The sequence below is a fragment of the Toxoplasma gondii genome, chromosome XII (genome assembly GCF_000006565.2).
Source record: "Toxoplasma gondii ME49 chromosome XII, whole genome shotgun sequence".
Classification (NCBI taxonomy): Eukaryota; Apicomplexa; class Conoidasida; order Eucoccidiorida; family Sarcocystidae; genus Toxoplasma; species Toxoplasma gondii.
This window is the reverse complement of record NC_031480.1, coordinates 4,236,643-4,256,047: the sequence shown is the minus strand read 5'-3', so window position 1 is coordinate 4,256,047 and position 19,405 is coordinate 4,236,643. Positions and strand designations below refer to the sequence as shown.

The following is a 19,405-nucleotide window of genomic DNA, read 5'->3' as shown; positions in this document are numbered from 1 at the left end:
CGCGCCCTCGTGCGCCCCTTGCTTTCCTTCGCACGCTTGCGTTGATGAGAGGCTGCGTTGAGGTGGCTGTGAACATATGTGTGAACAGGATTCTACACGGTTGAGTACCATCTTCGAACACTCAGCACCGATGTTCAACAAAGTTCCACAGTCTGTTTCCCTGTTCACTTCCGTGGTTGTTCCCCCTTCTCTCCATTGCACCGGCACTGTGACTCTTCTGCTTTTACGGACTTTTGCTGCTACAGTCAGCTGGATGTGCTGCATTTTAATCTGACATCTCATCGCACTCAATGGAGTTGTGCTCCCTCCCGTCATTTGCATCCAAGTTTTCGACGCCTGGCAAGTCCTCTAGCTCGCGCCTTTCCAGGCTTCATGCTCCTGCGTTCGCTGGACAGGGTGGCACCTCTAAGTTTGGCTGCCGTACCGCACTCTTGAGACACGTCTTTGTGTGCTGTGCCCGGAATTCCCACACATCCGTTTTGTGTCTCCTCCGGCCTTCCTGTGAACTGCCGCATCTTTGGGGGAGTTGCATCTCGTGGAACCAGCTTGTTGGGGTGCCTCACGGCTGGTTATGCATTTGCGCAAGTAAGACCAGGGAATTGTTGCGGATCCCCCATGTAACCCTCCCTATTCATGGCACTCCTAGTACAGAACGTAAGGGACATCTCTCCCTTGTGCGCCCGTAGATGCACATCGAACGCAAACAGAATCACCATTCCCAGTCTTGCATTTGAACATTGAAAATCAATGCGGTTGAAAAAGCCCAACAGTCGGGTCCAAGCCGGTTTCCACCCTTTCCTCCAGGGGATGCGGCGTCGTACCTGCCTTTCCCTCTCTATTCCGCAAGTCGTTTTGCGACACCCTGCTGCTGGATTCATTTGTGTGCCATGCAGAAGGCGCGTCACGGTGCCCAGCACTACTGAGTTATTTGTTTGGGTGCTTTCGTGGTTTTTGCCGCATTCTGGCGACCCCCCTCCCTTCTTCTCGAATGAGCTTTGCTTTTTTTGTCTGCTCCCATGTTCCACCGTGTCCGTGAACGCGCCTTCATCACTTGTTATTCTCCAAAAAAGGGAATGCTGCGGCTAGCAGCATAGTATCGCTTGACTTCCAGGGCCTCGCAGCTGCACGAGACGCGCAGTTTTGTGGAAGCCAGTGTGCTGTTCATTTCGCTGGCTGGCTGCTAAAAGACCATGTTTTTGCCTGCTTTACTTCTGATATCCTCTGCATTGTTCCTGGCATCTTCCGCCATTGAGTTCTTGTCAATTTCCAACGGAAGCACGTGCTCCTTTTGCTGCTCGGGTATCTCGGGTCACGTCCCGGGGTGTCCCGTCTCTTGGTCTCAACGGTTTTTTTCGCTGCAGTGCATGACTGTCGCTGCGGCCACAACCACGCGCTGTCGACCGAAATCTTTGTGTTTCCCTCGACCATCCAAGCTTGTGAGACCTGGTGCCTCACTGCCAGACACAGCAGGAGCTCGAAGAAGCAACCGACCACGAGTGCGACAGAGCCGCAGACTTCAGCAGAACACCCATCGCAGCTGCGGCCAGTTTCCGCGTTTATGAAGCTGCAGCATTCTTCCCCCAGAAAACAGAAGCAGCGTCGCCTTTTCCCCCAAAATAGACGTGTGCATCGTTCCTCCCTCTCCTAGCGACCGAGCTAGGGTCTCGTTGCTTGAACGCTCCGCTGTGTTTACGGACAGTTTAACTGTGGCGTGCAATAGACTGCGGAGCGCTCCTTTCTTTCAGGTGTGTATACAACCTGCATGGCGCTTCGGCTCTGCAGGTGTCCTTGTGAGTGGCAACTCTCAGCTAGTCTGCCTGTCCAGTTTTCTAGTGTTTCTCGCCATGCCGTCTGATCCTCCCGAGTCACCTCGAGCTCCTGTCCGTTCCGACGACGCGTCGAGGTTCGGTTCACTCGAATCGGTGGCACCTGACTTGCCGTTTCCAGATCACTCTGGCTTGCTCGCAAGTCCCACGCAGGCTGCGAAGAACGAGACTTCAGACGCTGCGGCAGCTGAGGCTGAGCAAGGCGGCGATTCGTTGACGCTTGCGGCTGCCGCGAGCACGCGAGACGCCCAAACGAACTTTCCAGAACAGAGGGAAACGCCGAATACGCCGCTATGGCCAGGCGCCGACGAGCCTCCACGTGTCTGGCTCGAGGAATCAGAGACTACCCAAGAGGAAGGAAAGGAAGCGAAATCGCGTGACACGTCACGTTGTGTCTCGCCGTCGCTTTTGTCGACCCTGAGGGACTTGGCTGCCACGCTTACCCCTCGCCTGGAGGACGGAGAGAGACGTCATGCACACTTCAGTCCGGATCCTATCGACCCTGCGAGCAGCAACGCAGCGAACGGTTCCCAGGCGCTCATCGAGCCGTCCGACGTTCCCTTGTCTTTCCCGAAAGATCAGGTTTCTTCCGCAGCCAACATGCCGGATTCGACCGCGTCCGTATCTCCAGCAGACAAACATCGAAAAGCCGATAAGCCGAAAAGCCAGGACCAACCAGCCAACACGGTGGACCTCGCTTCCAGTGCTGAAGAGGTGGCACCCGTCGTTAAGCTTACCATCCCCCCTTTACCCCTTGCTCTTCCCGAGGCTTCGTCGGGTCTCCGCCAACGAACCGAAACGAGGGAGTCGCTCACAGAGACCCCCGAGAGTGCGGCGACAGTAGGAACTGCTTCGACCTTCTTGCCAGCTTTCGCTTCTTCGTCTAGATCTTCCGTTTTTTCGGAAAATGCTATCGACGTGCACGACGGCGGCCACCCCTCTAGCGCCGCAGCTCTTTCTCAAGCTCCGCGTGGAGAAGCTCCACCGAAAGGCCCTCGAGGCAGGTGGCACATGTGCCAACTGCGTTCTCTTTTGAAGAGAGGCAGAAGCCGATTCATGACCAGGAAAAATCTGTGGGACTACTGCGAAGAGTGCATGACTAACGTTTGGAAGCTCCTCCAGCTTTCGCCGGGAGAGAGAGGCGACGTAGAAATCTTCGGCAGAGAGGGGAAAGAACCGATCGAATACCCGCTGCGACTAGATAAACCTGCGGGGGAGACGTACGAGCACGAAGATGAGGAGGAGGAACTCGAGGACACCGGTAGGTGATATAAGAAGAAAAAACAGCCCGCTCTGATTTTAGGTCAAAACAGAACGACCGACTGCTCGGGAGCAATCACGTGTTCGTTTTCCGCCTGCTGCGTGTTTCTGATTTCTGGGATTCACTCCCGTCCCCATCGTCTCACGCTTCCTCATTTCTTCTTGGTTCTCACTTCAAACATAACCCCTTCCATCGTCAGGCATGCCACGCACGTACACAGCGAGTTGCTCGTACACCTCTCATCTCAAGTCGCTTTTTTCTCTTCTTTGTTCTTTCGCACTTTTATGGCGACGCTCCTGACTCGAGGCGAATCGCTGGGGCTTCGCTTCGTCCCTCCGGTTTTCCCCTTTACCACAAGTTGGAGTAACGATTTATAACTTTGTTTACCGAATCCAAGATCAATTGTTTTTTCATGACCACCATTTTACGAACATGAGGTACAGTAGTATCTAGCGTATATGTGAAAAACCAACATTTGTATACGGACTGTCAAACAAAGTGAATCTTCCCCACTCTTGTCTCTAGCCTTCTCCAGTCTGTCTCCTCCCTTCCATTTGATTCTTCTTTGCTGCCTGTTGCCTGCCATCATTCCGTTCTCCGACTATTTGCTTGATGTGGTTTGTCTCCTGACATGTCGTCCCGGCCTTCCCTTCCTTTTCTTGTCTTGCCTTCTGCGTCCGGCACCTCGCTCTTCTTCGTGTGAGCGCATATCTGGATTTTTAGATAGCGGGAGAATGACAGCCTCTCCTCGCCGGTTCGCAAACGATAAGCGCGAACGTGCCTACATACGAGCCAACCATTCATTGTTCGAGAGGCGCTTCTCAGGCCCTTACAATTTGAGCATGGCCCTGATGGCTGCGGCCGCGACAGCCGCCGCTTTCGGAGCACTGTTTCTGCAGGTAAATGAACAAAATTTACTGGAGAGCGTGGAACCGTTCAATGCCCTAGGCAGAGGACGAACTTGGATACCCAGGGAACCCTGCTCCCATTAATGAGAATCTGAATTCAAGTCGACAGGCACGTAGTACCAATGGCGGCAGCAGGTCGGCTGTGAATGTGCGCCGACAGCAGAGAGTGTCTGCTGCGGTAGCGGACTTGGTTGCGCGTGTCTGACCGTCCTGAACCCACAGAAGGGTCCACAGAATCGAGTCCTTCCTACAGACCTCAATTTATCTCCATCCCGTGTTACACGCTTCTTGTTGCCCCCGTATCTACATGCGAGAAAAAACAGTCTGTTTCGCAATACACATGCATAGCTAGAGCTGGCGATCGGACTCTGGAGATTCACTGGACGCTGCGGTGCAATTCCAAGTTTTTGGCAATCAGATTGCGTTGGACCACGTGCTGCACCATATCTTCCCTGTGTGAAAAAGTGGACTTCCATCACTTTTTTACTGTGAGCTACCCTTCCTGCCGTGTGTGCTACAGTGAAGTCTGCAGAGGAAGATACACAACGCTTTACACGATCTTGACGAAAGACTGCCGCTCTACCGAGCACACATGTTGGGTGTTTTCCGTGTCTGCATGCTGTCGGCCCGCCAGTGGATTGCCTCTGGTGAATCCCTCGGCATGTTGGCATGCATCAGACACCTTCGACATTCGAGCGAGTTGCGACTTTGTGGGTGAATGCGTCTAACGAGTGTAGATGTGCCACTGTCTTCGCAGCCACAAAGCAGTTCTGTACAAAGAGTGTGACGACAAGCGCAAGTGTTTCTTCTCTTTTTTCTGTCCAGGTTTGCTTCCCGTTGGTTTTTCTGACCGACGCCTTTCCATCGTTTTCGACGCCCTTTAAAGGCTCGTTTTCCGACTCCCTCGAATCTCCGGCGCGGATCTCGGCCTTGGCGGTGCTGACTTGGTTTGCGTTTCTCCTGCTGGTTGCGTGTACAGTAATGCTGCCCCATCTCTGTTTCCGTCACATTTCTCCGCACACCTTCCACAGACTCTCTTCTCTGTTTCCCTCGTTTCGACCGCCTCCGGGTCCGCCAGCCTCTTCGTCCCCGCCCTTCTTTTCCTTCAAAGCCCCGTTCTCGCTCTCTCCGTCGCCTGTCGAGCTGCGTGCGACACCTGCCCCCGCTACGATACATGCAGCAGATGCATCGCCTGCGTCGTCCCCGGCTTTGTCGGAGGCGCTCCAAGATGCCGAGGACGCTCTGTTTGCTTCGACATTTCTCCGGATCTACCGCCGCTGCATGCTGGGCGACATTTCGGGGGCCGAGGCGCTCGCGGAAGAGGCGGTGGCTCTGTCAGACTCTCAGGCGTGGCGCGAGGAGTGCATGCATGTCGGAGGAAAGAACGAAGAGAACGGACTAAAAGAAGGCAATGGACAAAAAGGTGAGAGCCGCGCACGAGAAGCGCCTCTTTCCCCGCGCGCGCTCTCCAGAGCACTGGAAGAGAACAAAAAGTTGGAAGCGATCCAGGAGAGTCGCCGCCGGGCCAGTGAAACTCGAAAGGCCATCATGTGCAGCATCACGGAGGTGACTTTGCATCCTTCTGCCGTCTCCATCTCTTCCAAGGAGGAAGAAGAAGAGAAGCGGAACTTGGTCCCGCTTCTTGACTACGAAGCCGCCGTTCGACGCCACATCTGCCGGGGCGCGTGCCTCCTCGGTGGCATGGCACTCGGCTGCGTTTTCGCCCGCCTTCTTCTCCTCGTGTGTCTGAAAGGGTCTTCACTCGACAGCGACCGCTCTCCGGCTGCGGGAGAGGCGGGGGTCTCTCGGTTTCCTTTCCTAGAGTCGGGGACAGTTCGACTCTCGGCAGTCTCTGCAGAACCTGCCTTCTCCCTCCCCGTCGCCTTGACTGCCTACGCGCGCTGGCTCTCGCTCGAAGTCGTTTCCCTCCTCGCTGTGCTGCAGTTTGTGACTGCTGCACTTGTCTTGAGGCCGCGAGAAGACGCGGGCATCCTCCAGAGGCTGCTGGCGATTGCGTGCTCGTTGTTGGTTTTTCTGGGACTCGCCGAACTCGCCCTCGTCGACTCGGGGATCGCAGGCGTTCCTACGGGGTTCTGGATTGTAGCGAAAGTCCCTGAACTGCTCGCCGTGACTCTCAGCGTCGGCCTCAGGGTAAGCGTAAGAGGGAGACGATGCTGCCGATGCTCACGAGGAGAACAGGCGAGTCTTGGGAGAGAGTGGCTCGCTTTTTTTTCGCCCGCGTTTGGCGGACTTTTTTTGCATGCAGACTCGGGAAAGGATATGCTCGAGAGATGTTGTGAAGCATCGCGTGGCCGGTGAAGGCTCGGCTTTCGGGGAGTGGGCGTGTCATTTAGGTTGCCGTTCATTTTCGAATCGATGTTGCCTCTTACTTCTTTTGCCTGCACAGGTCTTTCTGCTCTGCGTTGCCCTGGTTGCCGCCCGCGTCTCGGAACTCCATGAGAGGCAGCTGTTCTTTGGTCGAACTCCCCGGCTTTCTTCGTCGCTCTCGACTTTACCCTTGCCTTCTTCTTCGGTCCCACCCTCCCCGGCGGTCCTTTGCGCGACCTCGAGAACTGCCGCTGCTGCTGCGACGATCCTCGCCCTCGCCGCAAAGCGACGATCCTCTTGAAAGATGGAGGCATTGAATGGAGAGAGAGAACGGGAGAGAGAACTGGAGAGAGAACGGGAGATAGAACTGGAGAGAGAACAGGGAGAAGAGAACGAGGGCGAGAGAACACTTTAAGGCGAAGAGAGAAAAGGGAGAGGGAACACGGAAGAGAGAAAGCCACAGGGAGAGAGGGGACAGAAAGGCAGAGAAAGGAAGACCAAAGGAGAGGGAAAAAGAGTGACACAACATGGAAGAGAGAAACCAGAAAGGAGAGAAAACAAGAGGAAGAGAGAACTCGAACGAGAGAGAACCAGGAGAAGAAACAGGGGAGTGGAGGAGGCGAAGCGAAATTTCGAATGCTAGGGTGAGGAAGAGGACAATGAGGGGAGTAACTGAGTTTCTGCGAGAGGTGCAGCTATACATTTCTCTCGGCAGCGTAGTACTCGATGAGAGATCGTTACGGGGCGGGAAGCATCGAACTGGTAAGGAACGGCTCTGTTCTTTTTTTCTCTTTCTGCATTGCTTTTTTATCCTCCCTTCCTTCACCTTTCCTCTTGCGCTCTTTATTTTCCTCCTTCTCCCTCTGCCCTAATTCCTCGTTTCTTTCTTTTTTGAAAAACGACTCTGTGTGCGAAGGCGGGAGGTTCCACCTGTTTTGGAGCAACTCGGGAAATCCAAGAGGCGAGAGAAGGGTCGAGCGACTCTGCAGGCTGAGGCGACAGCAGCTGTGAACTCGTTTGCATTTGTCTTCTCTGTGTCGCCGTCGTTGACCGATAGTGTGTGGTGTTTGAATCCGTCTTCTTAAAGTGCGTTCGAGAGAAACGCGGAGCAACACACAGGTGCCCGGGATGAGAGTGGGGAGACTCTGCAGAGAAGCATTGAGCAGAAGAGCAACGTCTCTTCTTTCTCAGAGGACGCAGGGATGGCGACAAGAAAGCTTGCCGCCGCCTAGAGAATGCAGGAAGTTGTCAAGTGTCCGAAGGCGAATGCAACACAGGCAGGCCTCGCTTCCCGGCGACAGTGGTGTAGGAAAGTCAATTCTGGAAAAACCCTCACGGCGACGAACAGCGAGAGACACGAAGCAACTCACTGCAGTTACAGGAATGAAAGAAACCATACTGGAAACAAGGAGACATTCGTATTGGCTTCGACAGGAGGGGACAGACACGGGAGGCGGCGGTTTTACCAATGGAAGGAGAGAACGCATCCCGTGTGAGCGAAACGAATCGCTTTCGCTCTTTCATGTGAAGGTGAAACCGACAGACCACCGAAATCTTTCGCTGATGTCCTGCAAGGTATAGAAAAAACCTGAAAAACGTCTTTCGTTTGACAGTGCAGAAAACAGAGAAACCCATTTCCATGCGTCTCATGCGTATGAGAAAAACTGGGGCTCTCCAACTGTCAACAGGAGACGGCGATTTCAGATTCCAAGTACGACGTTTCCAACCTTGCAGGTGAATACAGAATTCTCGGAGTCTCAGATTCAGAGTGGAACGCTTTCACGTTTACAGGCAAATACAGAAATCTAGGAATCTAGAAGACACCACATGCTTTCCTAGAGAGACCTGACACACCAGACAAACAGCGTTTCTCTGAGCGCACATGTGAAGCCATATATACTTTGAGACCTACAATCTTATGCATATACGCGTGTCTTCATGCTTGTATCGAATTATGCCCCGACGTGAAAGTGGCTCGAACCTTTCTTCATGACGGTAAACAAATATGTACGCATATATATATATATATTTATATATATATATATATATATATATTTGTGAGTGTCTGCGCGAATCGAAGTGTCTCCCGAGAGAAAATGGTTTGTATCTTTTTTCGTGGCAAAGCAAAAGCGCAGATGCATGGAGGGCGATGACTCTCGGAGATCTCGGAGAGAATGTGGGCTCAGAAGAAAACAATTAGAGCACGAATTCGCGAGACCTGCACGGAGGCGAGAACGGTGTAACGAGAAACGTGAGAAGATGCACGTTGACTTTTTAGTCCAAAGTTTCCCGACAGCGGCGACGACAGGCACTCCTGTCTCCTCAAGCTTGAGATAGCCTCCAGAGAAGTCTCTTAGATTAAATACAAGTGCTCGCGCTTCAGTGCAGTATCAGCAGGCATCTCGGAAAAACGAACTTGAGATACGCAAGGCATGCCTTTCCGTCAGTTTCGTCTTCGTCTGGGCGCACACAGCCCTCACTTCACGAACAGCCACTCTACAGGTCACGGCTTCAAGGCTTGTTGAATAGAAACCAGCCTCCTTTTTCGCATTTTTCTCGTCACGTTCTCCTGTTTGCGTCCCTACGTTTCCGTGAGTTCGTTACCACCCGCTTGCGTTGTCTTTTTTGCACCTCCCTCGTTCTCAGAACCGGGAAGGACTCCGCCGGCCTCTCCTCACGTCTCTCCCTGTCTCCTTTTCCAGCTCTTTGACCCTCTGTCGCACCTGTGCTCCCCCTATATGTGTCCTCCGTCTTTCCTTCTTTGCGCCTCGTCCTCTCTCTTCTCTGCGCTCTCTGGTTACGGACATTTTCGGTCGAGCGCTGCCCGCGCGCCGTACTCTTCGTATTCGGCTTGAGTGACGCAGAACTGGGAGAAGCTGCCTAGACACCCGAGAATGGAGCCGCCGATCCAGGAGGCGAAGTGTCTCTCCGCCTCCACGGCACTCGCCACGACGCGCAGACACCCCCCAGCGAAGCCGCCTTCTCCGTCCAGAGACGCGCCTGCAGTCGACGCCAGCAGCGGCGCCAGCGCAGGATCTTGCGGCAGCTGCTGCAGCTGCAGGCAAGGAGAATACGGGCAGGGAAGCCGACGTCGGGACAAGGGAGAAGCCGAAGGGGCAAGCATGCTGACAGAACGAATGGAACAGAGCAGAGAGGTAAGAGCGAGGCGCGAAGCTCGGAACCGAAGGAGAAGAATGCGTAGATGCGTGGAGAGGGAGGAAACAGACAGAAGGGTGTGCAGGGAGGAAGAACGCCGGTGAGCATGCAGAGTTACATACATGGACAAGTGAATCAATTTGCAGGTATCTACACAGAAATAGGTACATTCTTAGAGATGCAGTTTAGACGCACCTCCAGTTAACTAACTTTCACACATGCAGTGGTTCGCGAGGATCAGACAACACAGCATGCGCAATCGGCTTGGCACCAGAGAGCGCGAGAAAGAGCTCCTCGGGCTCCACACGAACTCCTCTTTCATTCTGTCCAGTGTGTGCCGTTTCACTTCCTTCGCTTCAGTCCTCGCATTTCCTCAGCGTTTCCCCCTTTCCTTGTCTCTCATCTCTCTCTGTGTTACCTCCTCCTTGAACCGCTCAAGGAAGCCGGGGGAGAGTGTGCCGCCTCCCGTGGGGATGACCGCGGCGAGGGTGTCTCTTCGTGCTGCGCCGGCGGCGGAGACACATTCTCTGACGGCTTCGACGAGTTCGCAGTCGCAGACCTTCGCGCCCCGCTCGCTGTCTCCTTCGCGCGCGCCCGCGCTCGCGGCGCTCAAGAGATTGAAGAAGTGGAGTCGCAGCGGCGCGGAGAAGAGCGTCTCGGGGACGGCGGTGCGGATGGCGTCGGTGACGGCGGCACTCAGCTTGGTTCCGTCGGGCAGAACAAAGAGCTGCGTTCGCTCGTCCTCCTCCACTTTCTCTTCGCGCTTCTTCTCGCCGTCCCCACAGTCTCTGCTGTCGCCGCTCCGCGAGCTGCTCGACTTGCCCCGGCGCACACCCAGCTTTGGCCGCCCTCGTGAAGCTTGAGGCGACGCCGCCGACGACAGAGTCGCAGCCACCATTGCCGACGCGTCTGGGCGGGGGCGACACTCTCCCAGGACCTGAGCAGGACAACGCACTAAGCAGGGGAAAGGATTGGCGAGAAGGTGGAGAAGAGAAAAAGATACAGGTGACAGGTTTGCCAGCAATGGAAGGGAGAGTATGCTGATGGGCGACAGTGGCGATAAACGCTGCAGGCTGTCGAGCAGCTTTTCGCTTCGATTGGAAGATGGACTCACGCCTTTGAATTCGAGCTTTCCCCCGTTCTAGAGCCTCTCTGTTGTTCTCAGTTCCTGTGATTCGCGCCTTTTTTTCGTTCCTCCCCTTCCTTCTCTTCTCAGTGTCCGTTCCTCCCGCCTGTTTCTTTCCTCTCGTTTGCGCTCCCTTTCCTCGTTTCTTGTACCTGAGCGAGGACCTCGACGATGTGCATTTCGCCCCAGAGTCTGTAGGACTGCGCAACGTGGGGACAAGGCGCAACCTGGACGACTTCGTTGTGTTTCTCGTCGACAGTTCTGGTGAATCCAGGGAGACTCGGCGCCTCCGCAGTTGCCTCCGGTCCCCGTGCATCTTCCTCCCTCCTGCCCTCCTCTGCGCTTCGCCGTCGCTCGGCAGAGCATCCCTTTCTTCTTCGGTCTCTCTCCTCTCTCTCGCCTTTCCGCGTCGCCGCGGCGAGGGGCGACCGCACGACGGCGAAGCCTGGAGTGACGGAGACGCCCTGCTGCTGCAAGACGCCTTGTGTGAACGCAGCGCAGTGACCCGCGCCGAAGGGGAATTCCTTGATGGCTCTCTGCAGCACGAAGCCTTCTTGAACGGCGCAGACAGACGTATTCGAATGCCCGACATCCGCCACAATTCCAGAAGTCCGCGCACAGCCGAAACATGCGAGCGCCGCCTTCTTACACAGAAACGCCCGAGACACCTGCAAGCGAAAAAACGAGGCAAACAGAGCAAGATCAAGCAAGAGAAGAGAGAGACGAAGCGTTTTAGAAAACAAAGGCCTCATATATATATATATATATATATATAGATGCAGGAGCAACTCGACTTTAGCACCGGCGGCTCGCTGTCGCTTTGCTTCCTGCCGCCCTGTGACCTTCGCGATAAGCGATTCGTTCTCTGCTTTCGCTGCTCACCTTGAAGTCCTCGAAGAGCATCTCGGCGAAAGAGTCTCGGAGAGGTCGATTTGTCAAATTCGGCTCGGAGAGGAGGAGCGACCGTCCCTCGAGACTCCCTTCGTCCATGCCGCGACAGCCACACGCTGTGTCCAACAGGCGCCGAAACCCCTGAGCGAAAAACAGCCGAAAAAGCAGACGAAACTCGCAAGGAAGTGCCATTCAAGACACACAGAGAAACATGCAACGAAAGAAGAAAGACACAGAAGAGAGCAACCGAGAGAGCGAGAGACGCGGAAACAGCAGGCGACAACACACCCAGCCCGCGGTACCCCTGTCGTGAGGTGTCTGTACACCGGAAACACCGCATCGCCGCTGTTCAGAAGTCGAACGTCTTCTTCTGTCCAGTTAACTACACACCACAGAAACAGAGCTACTCTTTGGAGGCAAGACTCATTACCGTAGAGACAGAGAAAAACAGATACACTCTCTTGGCTGCAGGTGCATGTTCACACAACAACACAGACAGACGTATAATCGTAGGATATACAAAGACCGAAATATCTACCACCAACTACATACGCATATATATATATATATATATATGCAGAGACAAAGGCTTGAATTTGGGTGTAAAAGAAGATATATTCAGACCACAAACCGAATCTGTAAACGCGTTTTCCTTCCCTCTCCGCTTCAGATGCACCTCTCGCCGCACATCGCTATATACACACACACACGCATATATATCTATATCTATCTATATATCTATATGTATATCTCTCTCTATATGCATTTGTCAAAAGAAGATGTACGCACACTCTTCGTCTTGTCTGCGTACCGGAATGTCGACAGCGTATACACCCGGGGCGTTTCCCCAGCCGGCTGAGGCTCCCAAGAAACTTGGGAAGCCGCCGTCCGCGAGTCTGTCTTCCTTCCTTCCATCTTCGCCTCTTCGTTTTCGCTTCGCCTTCTCCCTGTCCTCTCTGCTCGCAGGGCCGCCGTCTTCGCCGGAGGGTGCATGGCAGGCAGGCAGGTAGGAGACAACTGGGGAGACGTCGAGGTGATCGCGTTTCTCTAGGGGATTCAGAGGCGCGAGAGCGCAGCGGTCCGAGCCCGTTTTTCTCGAGGGGGACGCAGAGTCGTCGAGCCAGAAGCCGAACGCAGCGGAGGAAGACAGCGCCTCGTGCGGCAGTCCCACAACGCTGGGCGCGACCCAGCGAGGCAGGGCGTCGCCGGAGACTCCCGCGCGGAGTGTGTGCGTTCCCCAGTCAAACACAAGAGGCGCAGCCGGGAGCGGAGAAGAAGAAAACATCGTGGACAGCGCGCAGAAGGCGAACGAAACGGAGAGAGAGAGACAGAGAGGTCGACGGAGAACCGATGAAGGGAGAGACGAAGCGAGGAACCCAGAGAGAGAACAGGAATGCGCGGCTCCCCCTTCGCCTTCTGCAGCTCAGCGGGACCGAAGACGAGGCATCTGAAGCTGCGCAACTTCCACGGCTGACGCGCGCGAGCAGAGCAGAAGCGACGGCGAGGAGATTTAAAGAAAGACCGGCGAACGCGCTCCCCACAGAAAACAAAAGAAGAGAGAAGAAGATTTTATGGCCAAGAAGACAATGGAGGAAGAGAAGAGAGGTACAGACGGAGAAGAGAAGAAGAAAGACGAGAGGCAAAGAAGGAGAAGACGAGTCGCGGGGGAGGTCGTAGAGGGGGAGACGGATCTTGCAGACAAAAGGAGCGACGAAGGCAGGAGAGAGCGGCGAGACAGTTCCTACTTCCACACGACAGGCACAACGGAGAGACAGCGAAACGCACTTGAGAAAACCAGGGTGCCTCGAAAAAATGAAGAAAGCTCTAAAGGCGAAAGGTGAATTGTGCAATAACCGCCGAGGCGCTTTCTTTCCAAGACTGATTCGGCTCTGTCGAGGCGACAGATGGAGACGGGGGAAGGAAGGGAGAAGAGAGGCTCCTGTGACATAAAGGACAGAGACAAAGACAGTCCGCGTTCGCTCTCCCTTCAGAGCATATACAAGGGAGGAGAGGGAGGAGAACAGCGAGAACAAAAGAGCGAGAACACAAGAGCGAGAACAAAAGAGCGAGAAAAGAAGAGGCGAGGGGAAGGAAGTGGAGAGAGGAAAGAAGCAGAGAGAATAAGCGAGGAGACGGTTAGAGGCGAGAAGAGGATGCGAGACCAGACGCCGCCTCGCGCGTTTTTTCGCGAAGACCGCTTTGCTCTCGCAGAGATTCTCGGCAAATGCCAGGCCAGCAGGAGCGAGAGCGTCCAGAGAGGCTCCTCCGGCATCGAGTGCATGCAGAACGAAAGATGGCTCGGCGAGAGAAACAGCAGCACAGAGGCGAGACGAAAGGAAACAGCGCGGAAGCGCTTGTCTCACTCTTCGCCATCAGCGAAAAGGCGCCAGGAAGAAGCAGCATCTACGCGTCTGGGGACTTTGCGCGAACCCCCGCGCGCAGTGTCTCTCGGGTGTCTGGACACCCGAGACTGTGTGTGTGTGTTGGCGCCGTCCGCGCCTCTCGTCTCTGCTGCTCGCGAACTCCGGAGAAAACTTTGCAGAAACAGGTGGAGGAACTTCCTCAAGGATCTCTCGGCCTTCCAGGACTCGCCAGACGGTCGCTGAGGCGCTTCTTCTGTGCCCTGAAGAGAAACGCACGCAGTTTTAAAGCCAGTCTTCTCACGTCTGCCAGTTTCGCTCCCGCGCGTCGTCGGGTGAGTATACATACACCTACATACACCCGGAAAACTTGCCAAGAACCGTGTCAGTAGCTGGCGCACAGCCTGTGTGTGTGCTCCATTTGTCTCCTTGCCACTCGACAGTTTCGCGTTGCTTTTCTCGCGCGTCTTCTTTCCATATTTTCCTCCTCAGCTTTCGCAATCCTGCCGTCAGTGTGTCTCGGTCGTCGGCCGCGGCGCTGGCTTGGGAGGCTCGGCAGCAGAGAAGCTTCAGCGGCTTCGCGAGAACGTCCTCGGCCTGCGATTCTCCGCAACTCCTTTCGAAGGTCTTCTCTTTGTGAGTCTGCTTTCCTTCTCGCTTCTCCAGTTGCTCTCGCGCGCCGCTCTGTCTCTGTCAAGACACACTCCTCGCGGCGCCCTAGACTGCCTTCTCCTGGCGGTCCTGTCTGTTCATCATTTTCTGTCCGTCTGAAAGCGAATTTAGTCAACTTTTTCGAAGGCGTTGTGTGGACACAGATCGAGAATTGAACTCCCGCAGATGCTGTCGCGCGAAAGTCTCCTCGTGAAGAAGAAAGAGCCTGGATGTATGTGCTTTGTGGAAATCCACGGGGCTTCTTCACCTGTGAGAAAAAGAGAGGAAAGGATTCGGGTGTCTGCTCTGTTCTGTACACCGCATCCCATTTTCTGTTCGATGCACACAAAGAGAGAAGAGAGCCTCTCTCTCGCCTCGTGTACTCTGGAAGATAAAGGACAGTCAGAGAGAATCCTCGTTCGCCGGTCTCGGCGGAGGACCTGTTGAAGCCTTCTCGCGTCCATGCCGTGCAAAACAGAGATGCAACCGTGTGTACGTACACCTCTCCACGTTCTCAAAGAAACTCGCACAAACAGGGACCCGTACAGAGCCCGTCAGAGGCACTTCTCGCACATATATATATATATATATATATATATATAATTATATAAATATAAATATATACAAATATATAAATTAATATATATAAATATATGGATGAATATAAGTATATCTATGTATGCATATCTTCCTGCATCACTGTGCATGCATGTTTATCTATGAAACAACAGTTATGAATATACTGATGCACCCTCGAATGTTCTATGGGTGTTTCTGTTTTTATATTTTGCATCAATTCAAGGAAGCATATTTGTGTAACCTTACGCCTGTGCAGACGCATGGTTCCGGCCGGCTGATTCGGCTGTTGCTGTGTCTTTTCTGTGGGGTCTCGCTTTGCTGACTATTGCACGCTGCGCGTTCTACGGAGATGAGGGCAACTCCTCAAATGCAACACAAGGTTAAGAGCGCTCCACCGTGGCTGGTTGTTCGCGAGGTGAAGAAGAGGAAGCAGAATGCGCGTTCCTTCTTCGATTTTTAAGCTGCGCTTCACCGGCCCATCTGCATGCTCTGCCTGTGCATGGCCTCTAGGAAGCGTCGCCGAGGTTGTACTTTGTTTCTGCGTTCGTCTTTGTCTCTCCCCACAGGGTTTCGGCTTGCGAATCGGTCTCTCTTCCTTGGCACCCCACGGCTTTTGTGTTCTTCGTCTTTTCTCCTCGTTCTCATTCTCGCGAGTCTTTCTCTCGCCTTCACGGGGGACTCGCCTGTTCCGTCACGACTTAAAGCGCTGGCGCGTCTCCTCTCCGTTTCCCTTCCTGCTCCTGTTTCCTTCTTCGCGTTGTCAAGATGCCGCCCAAGAAGAAGGCTCTCTTGAAAGTCATCATCCTCGGGGACAGCGGGTGGGCGCAACAGAGAGAAGAGATGAGAAGGCGAGATGGAAGAGAGAAGGAGTGGAGAGCAAGACGCAGAGTCAGAAGGATAGGCGAGTCAAGGACGAATCGAGTCAAGAAACAGTCGAGGAGAGAGGAAAGCCTGGAGTGAACGCAAGGAGGAAGGGGAACATCCAGACCTAGACCGCAAGGAGGACCGCGAAAATGCGAGACGAATGGAACAGCTACGTTAGGCCTCTTCCAAGAAGAGCTGCTCACGACCTGCTGCAGTCTCTGTGTCTGTGCTTTCTGCAGGGTAGGCAAGACCTCGCTGATGAACCAGTATGTTAACAAGAAATTTTCGAACCAGTACAAAGCAACGAGTAAGTTCTTGCGAAAGACGACTTCTCGGCCTTCCTTTGTCTCCGCCGTTCCTCTTCTTGCCTCTCGCGGTCGCGAATCAGTGCTAGACAAGAATGCAGAACGGGCCGCCGTCTCCTCTCTCCGCTGCGTCTCTCTCTCGGGGTGTCATATCATATATGAGAGTCGAGAGCCGCCCGCCTTCACCGTTCGCCTGCGACGCATGCAGTTGTGGTCTCTGCGTTTCTGCTTTTCGGTTGACAGTTGGCGCGGACTTCCTCACCAAGGATGTCGTCATCGACGACAAGGAGGTGACGGTGCAGATCTGGGATACTGCTGGTGAGCTGTCAGACTCGAGAGAACTTCAAGATAAAAGCTCGACCCAGCTCACATCTCAACTGTCAATTCCAAACGCCACAGACACATCCAGTTTGGAGTCTTCTCTTCGTCTACATACGAGATATCTGCACATGCATCTACGCATGTCATAAGCCTTTATGTCTCTTTCGAACGATAAATCGATGTGTATGTCGACCTATATGGATCTGTGACGCTCGACTTGGTGCACACCGCTCAGCGACGGAGAGGCATGCCGGGTACTGGAGGTACCTTTTCGCTACTTTGATGCATGAGCTCGATGTTCAGGCCAAGAGAGATTTCAGAGTCTGGGGGTCGCCTTCTACCGCGGCGCAGACTGCTGCGTCCTCGTTTTCGACGTGACGAATCCCAAGTCTTTCGAGAGTCTTCAGTCCTGGAAAGAAGAATTTCTGATCCAGGTACTCCCGCTTCTATATGCATATATATATATATATATATATATGTCTCTCTCTCTCTCTCTATATATATATATATATATGTATCGCTGCGTAGGCTTGTATACATGTGTCTGTTCATGCCTCCGAATCTACTCACCAACACGCATACATATTATCATATATATATGTATAATAATGTATAAGTATAATTTTACAAATATATATATATATATATATATATATATATTTGTATATTCATGTATATTTGGGTAGGCGCAACGCCGTGGAGGCGTTTTTCTGTTTGGCCACACTGATTTTGGAGGCACCGCGCGATTGTGTGGAGCAACTCGGCTTTTTCGCTTTTATGTAGATTCTGCCAGCACTTGCGTATGCGTTTTTCGTCTCGGAAAGTCTTGGCTTTCCGACGCGTTCCGGGATTTTTACCTTTCTTCGTTATGCACGCTCTGTCACCTTTATCAGTCCTCTCCGTCGGACCCGGACTCCTTCCCCTTCGTCGTCGTTGGCAACAAAGTCGATGAACGTGAGAAGAAAAGACTTTCAAGAGACCGACCTTCTGCCGCGCCCCTCTCACATATGTCTACTTGCGTCGTCTACAGATGTAGTAGAAGAGCGTACTGGTGTCTGTCGATCTACGTCCATCCTTGGGCATCCGTATTCTATCGACCGACATCTGTCTTTGTCGGCCGATGTCTGTTCCTTATATTCTTTCTAAAATTCTCGACCAGTTTAGATCGTTGTCTGTGTTTTCTATCGGCCTCAGCCTGTCCAACTGAATGCACATTTCCCCCGTGTGTCTGGCGCTATCTCCTTCGGCGATGCGACGCCGCGACAGGCGAAGCTGCATGACTCTGTAGATCGCAAGATACGCAGGGGATGCCTGTAGACTGATGTAGAGACGATGGATGGCGCGCCTGCTTCTACGTTCCGAGAATGGTGAAGTTTCGTGGTTCTCTTTCTTCAGGAGAGAAGCGCCGAGTGTCATCGAGCAAAGCAGAGGCTTTCTGTCGTCAGAGCGGAAACGACATTCCCTACTTTGAGACAAGTGCGAAGACAGCGACGAACGTCCACCTCGCTTTCGAGGAAATTGCCAAGCGTGCGATGCTTCAAGAAAAACAACAAGAACAAATGTAAGTCAAACACAAATGCCATCCAAAACAGCGATACCTTTACTTTCTCTGCTCTCTAGATGGTTGTACATCCCTTTCCGTCATGTCTGACTCCTCCCCCCCCCCTTGCTATCTGTCTACCTTTGTGTCTCTGTGTCTCTCTCTGTCTGTATAGGTTCATATATATAAATATATCTACATATATATGCATGCATACCTGCGTGTGAGGAGATGTCGCTTCTTCCTCGATCGCTGTGTGAGGAGTACGGACCTCTGTATATTGATGCGCTTGCTTTTGCTGAGGTGTCGTTGGACATGTTTTTCTAAGCACAGTGAAATGGAAACTCGACGACGCGTTTTTATCATTGCTCGTTTCTCTCGGGAGATCCCCGCTTCTCTTTCCGCTCTCGTCCTCTGTGCTTCTCTACGCACAGGGGTGTGTACAGTCACATGCCCTTGTGTTGGGTACCATTTGCGAGCCTGGCGCCAGCCATTATGTTTCCCTATCCGTCTTCACCTTTGCTAGTAAAGAGAGAGAGCTTGGCCTCTCTGCGGACGCTTTCCGCGGTGTACAGACACCCCGTGGTCCGGTGCAAAGACACTCCAGCAGACAGTGTATCTTAGAGGACTCCTGTGGAGATATATTTTCTGGGGATCTTTTCCGTGGCGATGAATGCGCGGCACTCGCCTTCTCGGAATCTTGTCTCCTTTTCAGTTACCTCCCGGAGACACTCACGCTCTCGAACGCGGACATCCGGCCGGCGCCCATCGACAGCAGCGGCGGCTGCTGCTGAGGCGCACTGAGAGAAGGCAACGGCGTCTAGCGCAACGAAGGCTTCTTTGTCTCTGCATGTCAGTCTACGCTCGGGTGTGCCCACATGCATATATATTTGTTTGTCGATGCGTTGTGGGTGTCGGGGACTGTACCTAGAAACAAACAGGGGAGGAGAGAGAAAGTGAAGGCTCTGTTCGTTTTTGTGGCGAGCTTCGATGCTCGTAGGGCGCCCCCCCGCCGAGGGGAAGTTGCCTGCATGCACGCGCGTCTCTCCGCGGAGAGACGCCCGTGACGGGAGGGGCAGTCAGGAAAAACAGACTTTTTCAGTTCTTTGTCGCGTCGGCCGTTCGGCTGTCAAACAGTGTGTGTGTCAAGAAACGCTCCGTTGGCATTCCTGCCTTCTCTGTCAACTCCTGCGCCTAGGAGGCCAAGCCTCGCGGTCATCGAGTCACCGCGGCGTATCTTGTGCTCCTTCCCTTCGACATTCAGAATGTGCATTTATATACACCTTTAT

The 19,405-nt window shown here is 53.6% G+C and overlaps 3 protein-coding genes across 3 annotated transcripts; 2 read left to right on the top strand and 1 right to left on the bottom strand.

The window, feature by feature from the left end:
• Positions 1–202: 202 nt before the first annotated feature.
• TGME49_248900 (hypothetical protein) lies at positions 203–8,427 on the top strand. Its single transcript, XM_018780882.1, has 4 exons — positions 203–3,087; positions 3,811–3,986; positions 4,821–6,146; positions 6,403–8,427. Exons 1-4 carry the CDS (start codon positions 1,845–1,847, stop codon positions 6,622–6,624), a joined length of 2,967 nt encoding a protein of 988 aa, XP_018635020.1. The 5' UTR covers positions 203–1,844; the 3' UTR covers positions 6,625–8,427.
• Positions 8,392–13,709, bottom strand: ALP3B (actin-like protein ALP3b). The gene is made up of 4 exons (XM_018780881.1): positions 12,308–13,709; positions 11,488–11,637; positions 10,758–11,273; positions 8,392–10,416 (listed from the first exon to the last, which is right to left on the bottom strand). Exons 1-4 carry the CDS (start codon positions 12,779–12,781, stop codon positions 9,853–9,855), a joined length of 1,704 nt encoding a protein of 567 aa, XP_018635019.1. The 5' UTR covers positions 12,782–13,709; the 3' UTR covers positions 8,392–9,852.
• An 11-nt stretch (positions 13,710–13,720) lies between these two features.
• RAB7 (GTPase RAB7) lies at positions 13,721–19,316 on the top strand (the record flags this gene model as incomplete). Its single annotated transcript, XM_002367193.2, has 10 exons — positions 13,721–14,191; positions 14,349–14,492; positions 15,653–15,703; positions 15,852–15,904; positions 16,190–16,257; positions 16,499–16,573; positions 16,880–17,010; positions 17,470–17,530; positions 17,972–18,137; positions 18,832–19,316. The coding sequence occupies 10 exons, from the start codon at positions 13,721–13,723 to the stop codon at positions 18,908–18,910; spliced, it is 1,299 nt and encodes a 432-aa protein (XP_002367234.1). The 3' UTR covers positions 18,911–19,316.
• Positions 19,317–19,405: the final 89 nt, after the last annotated feature.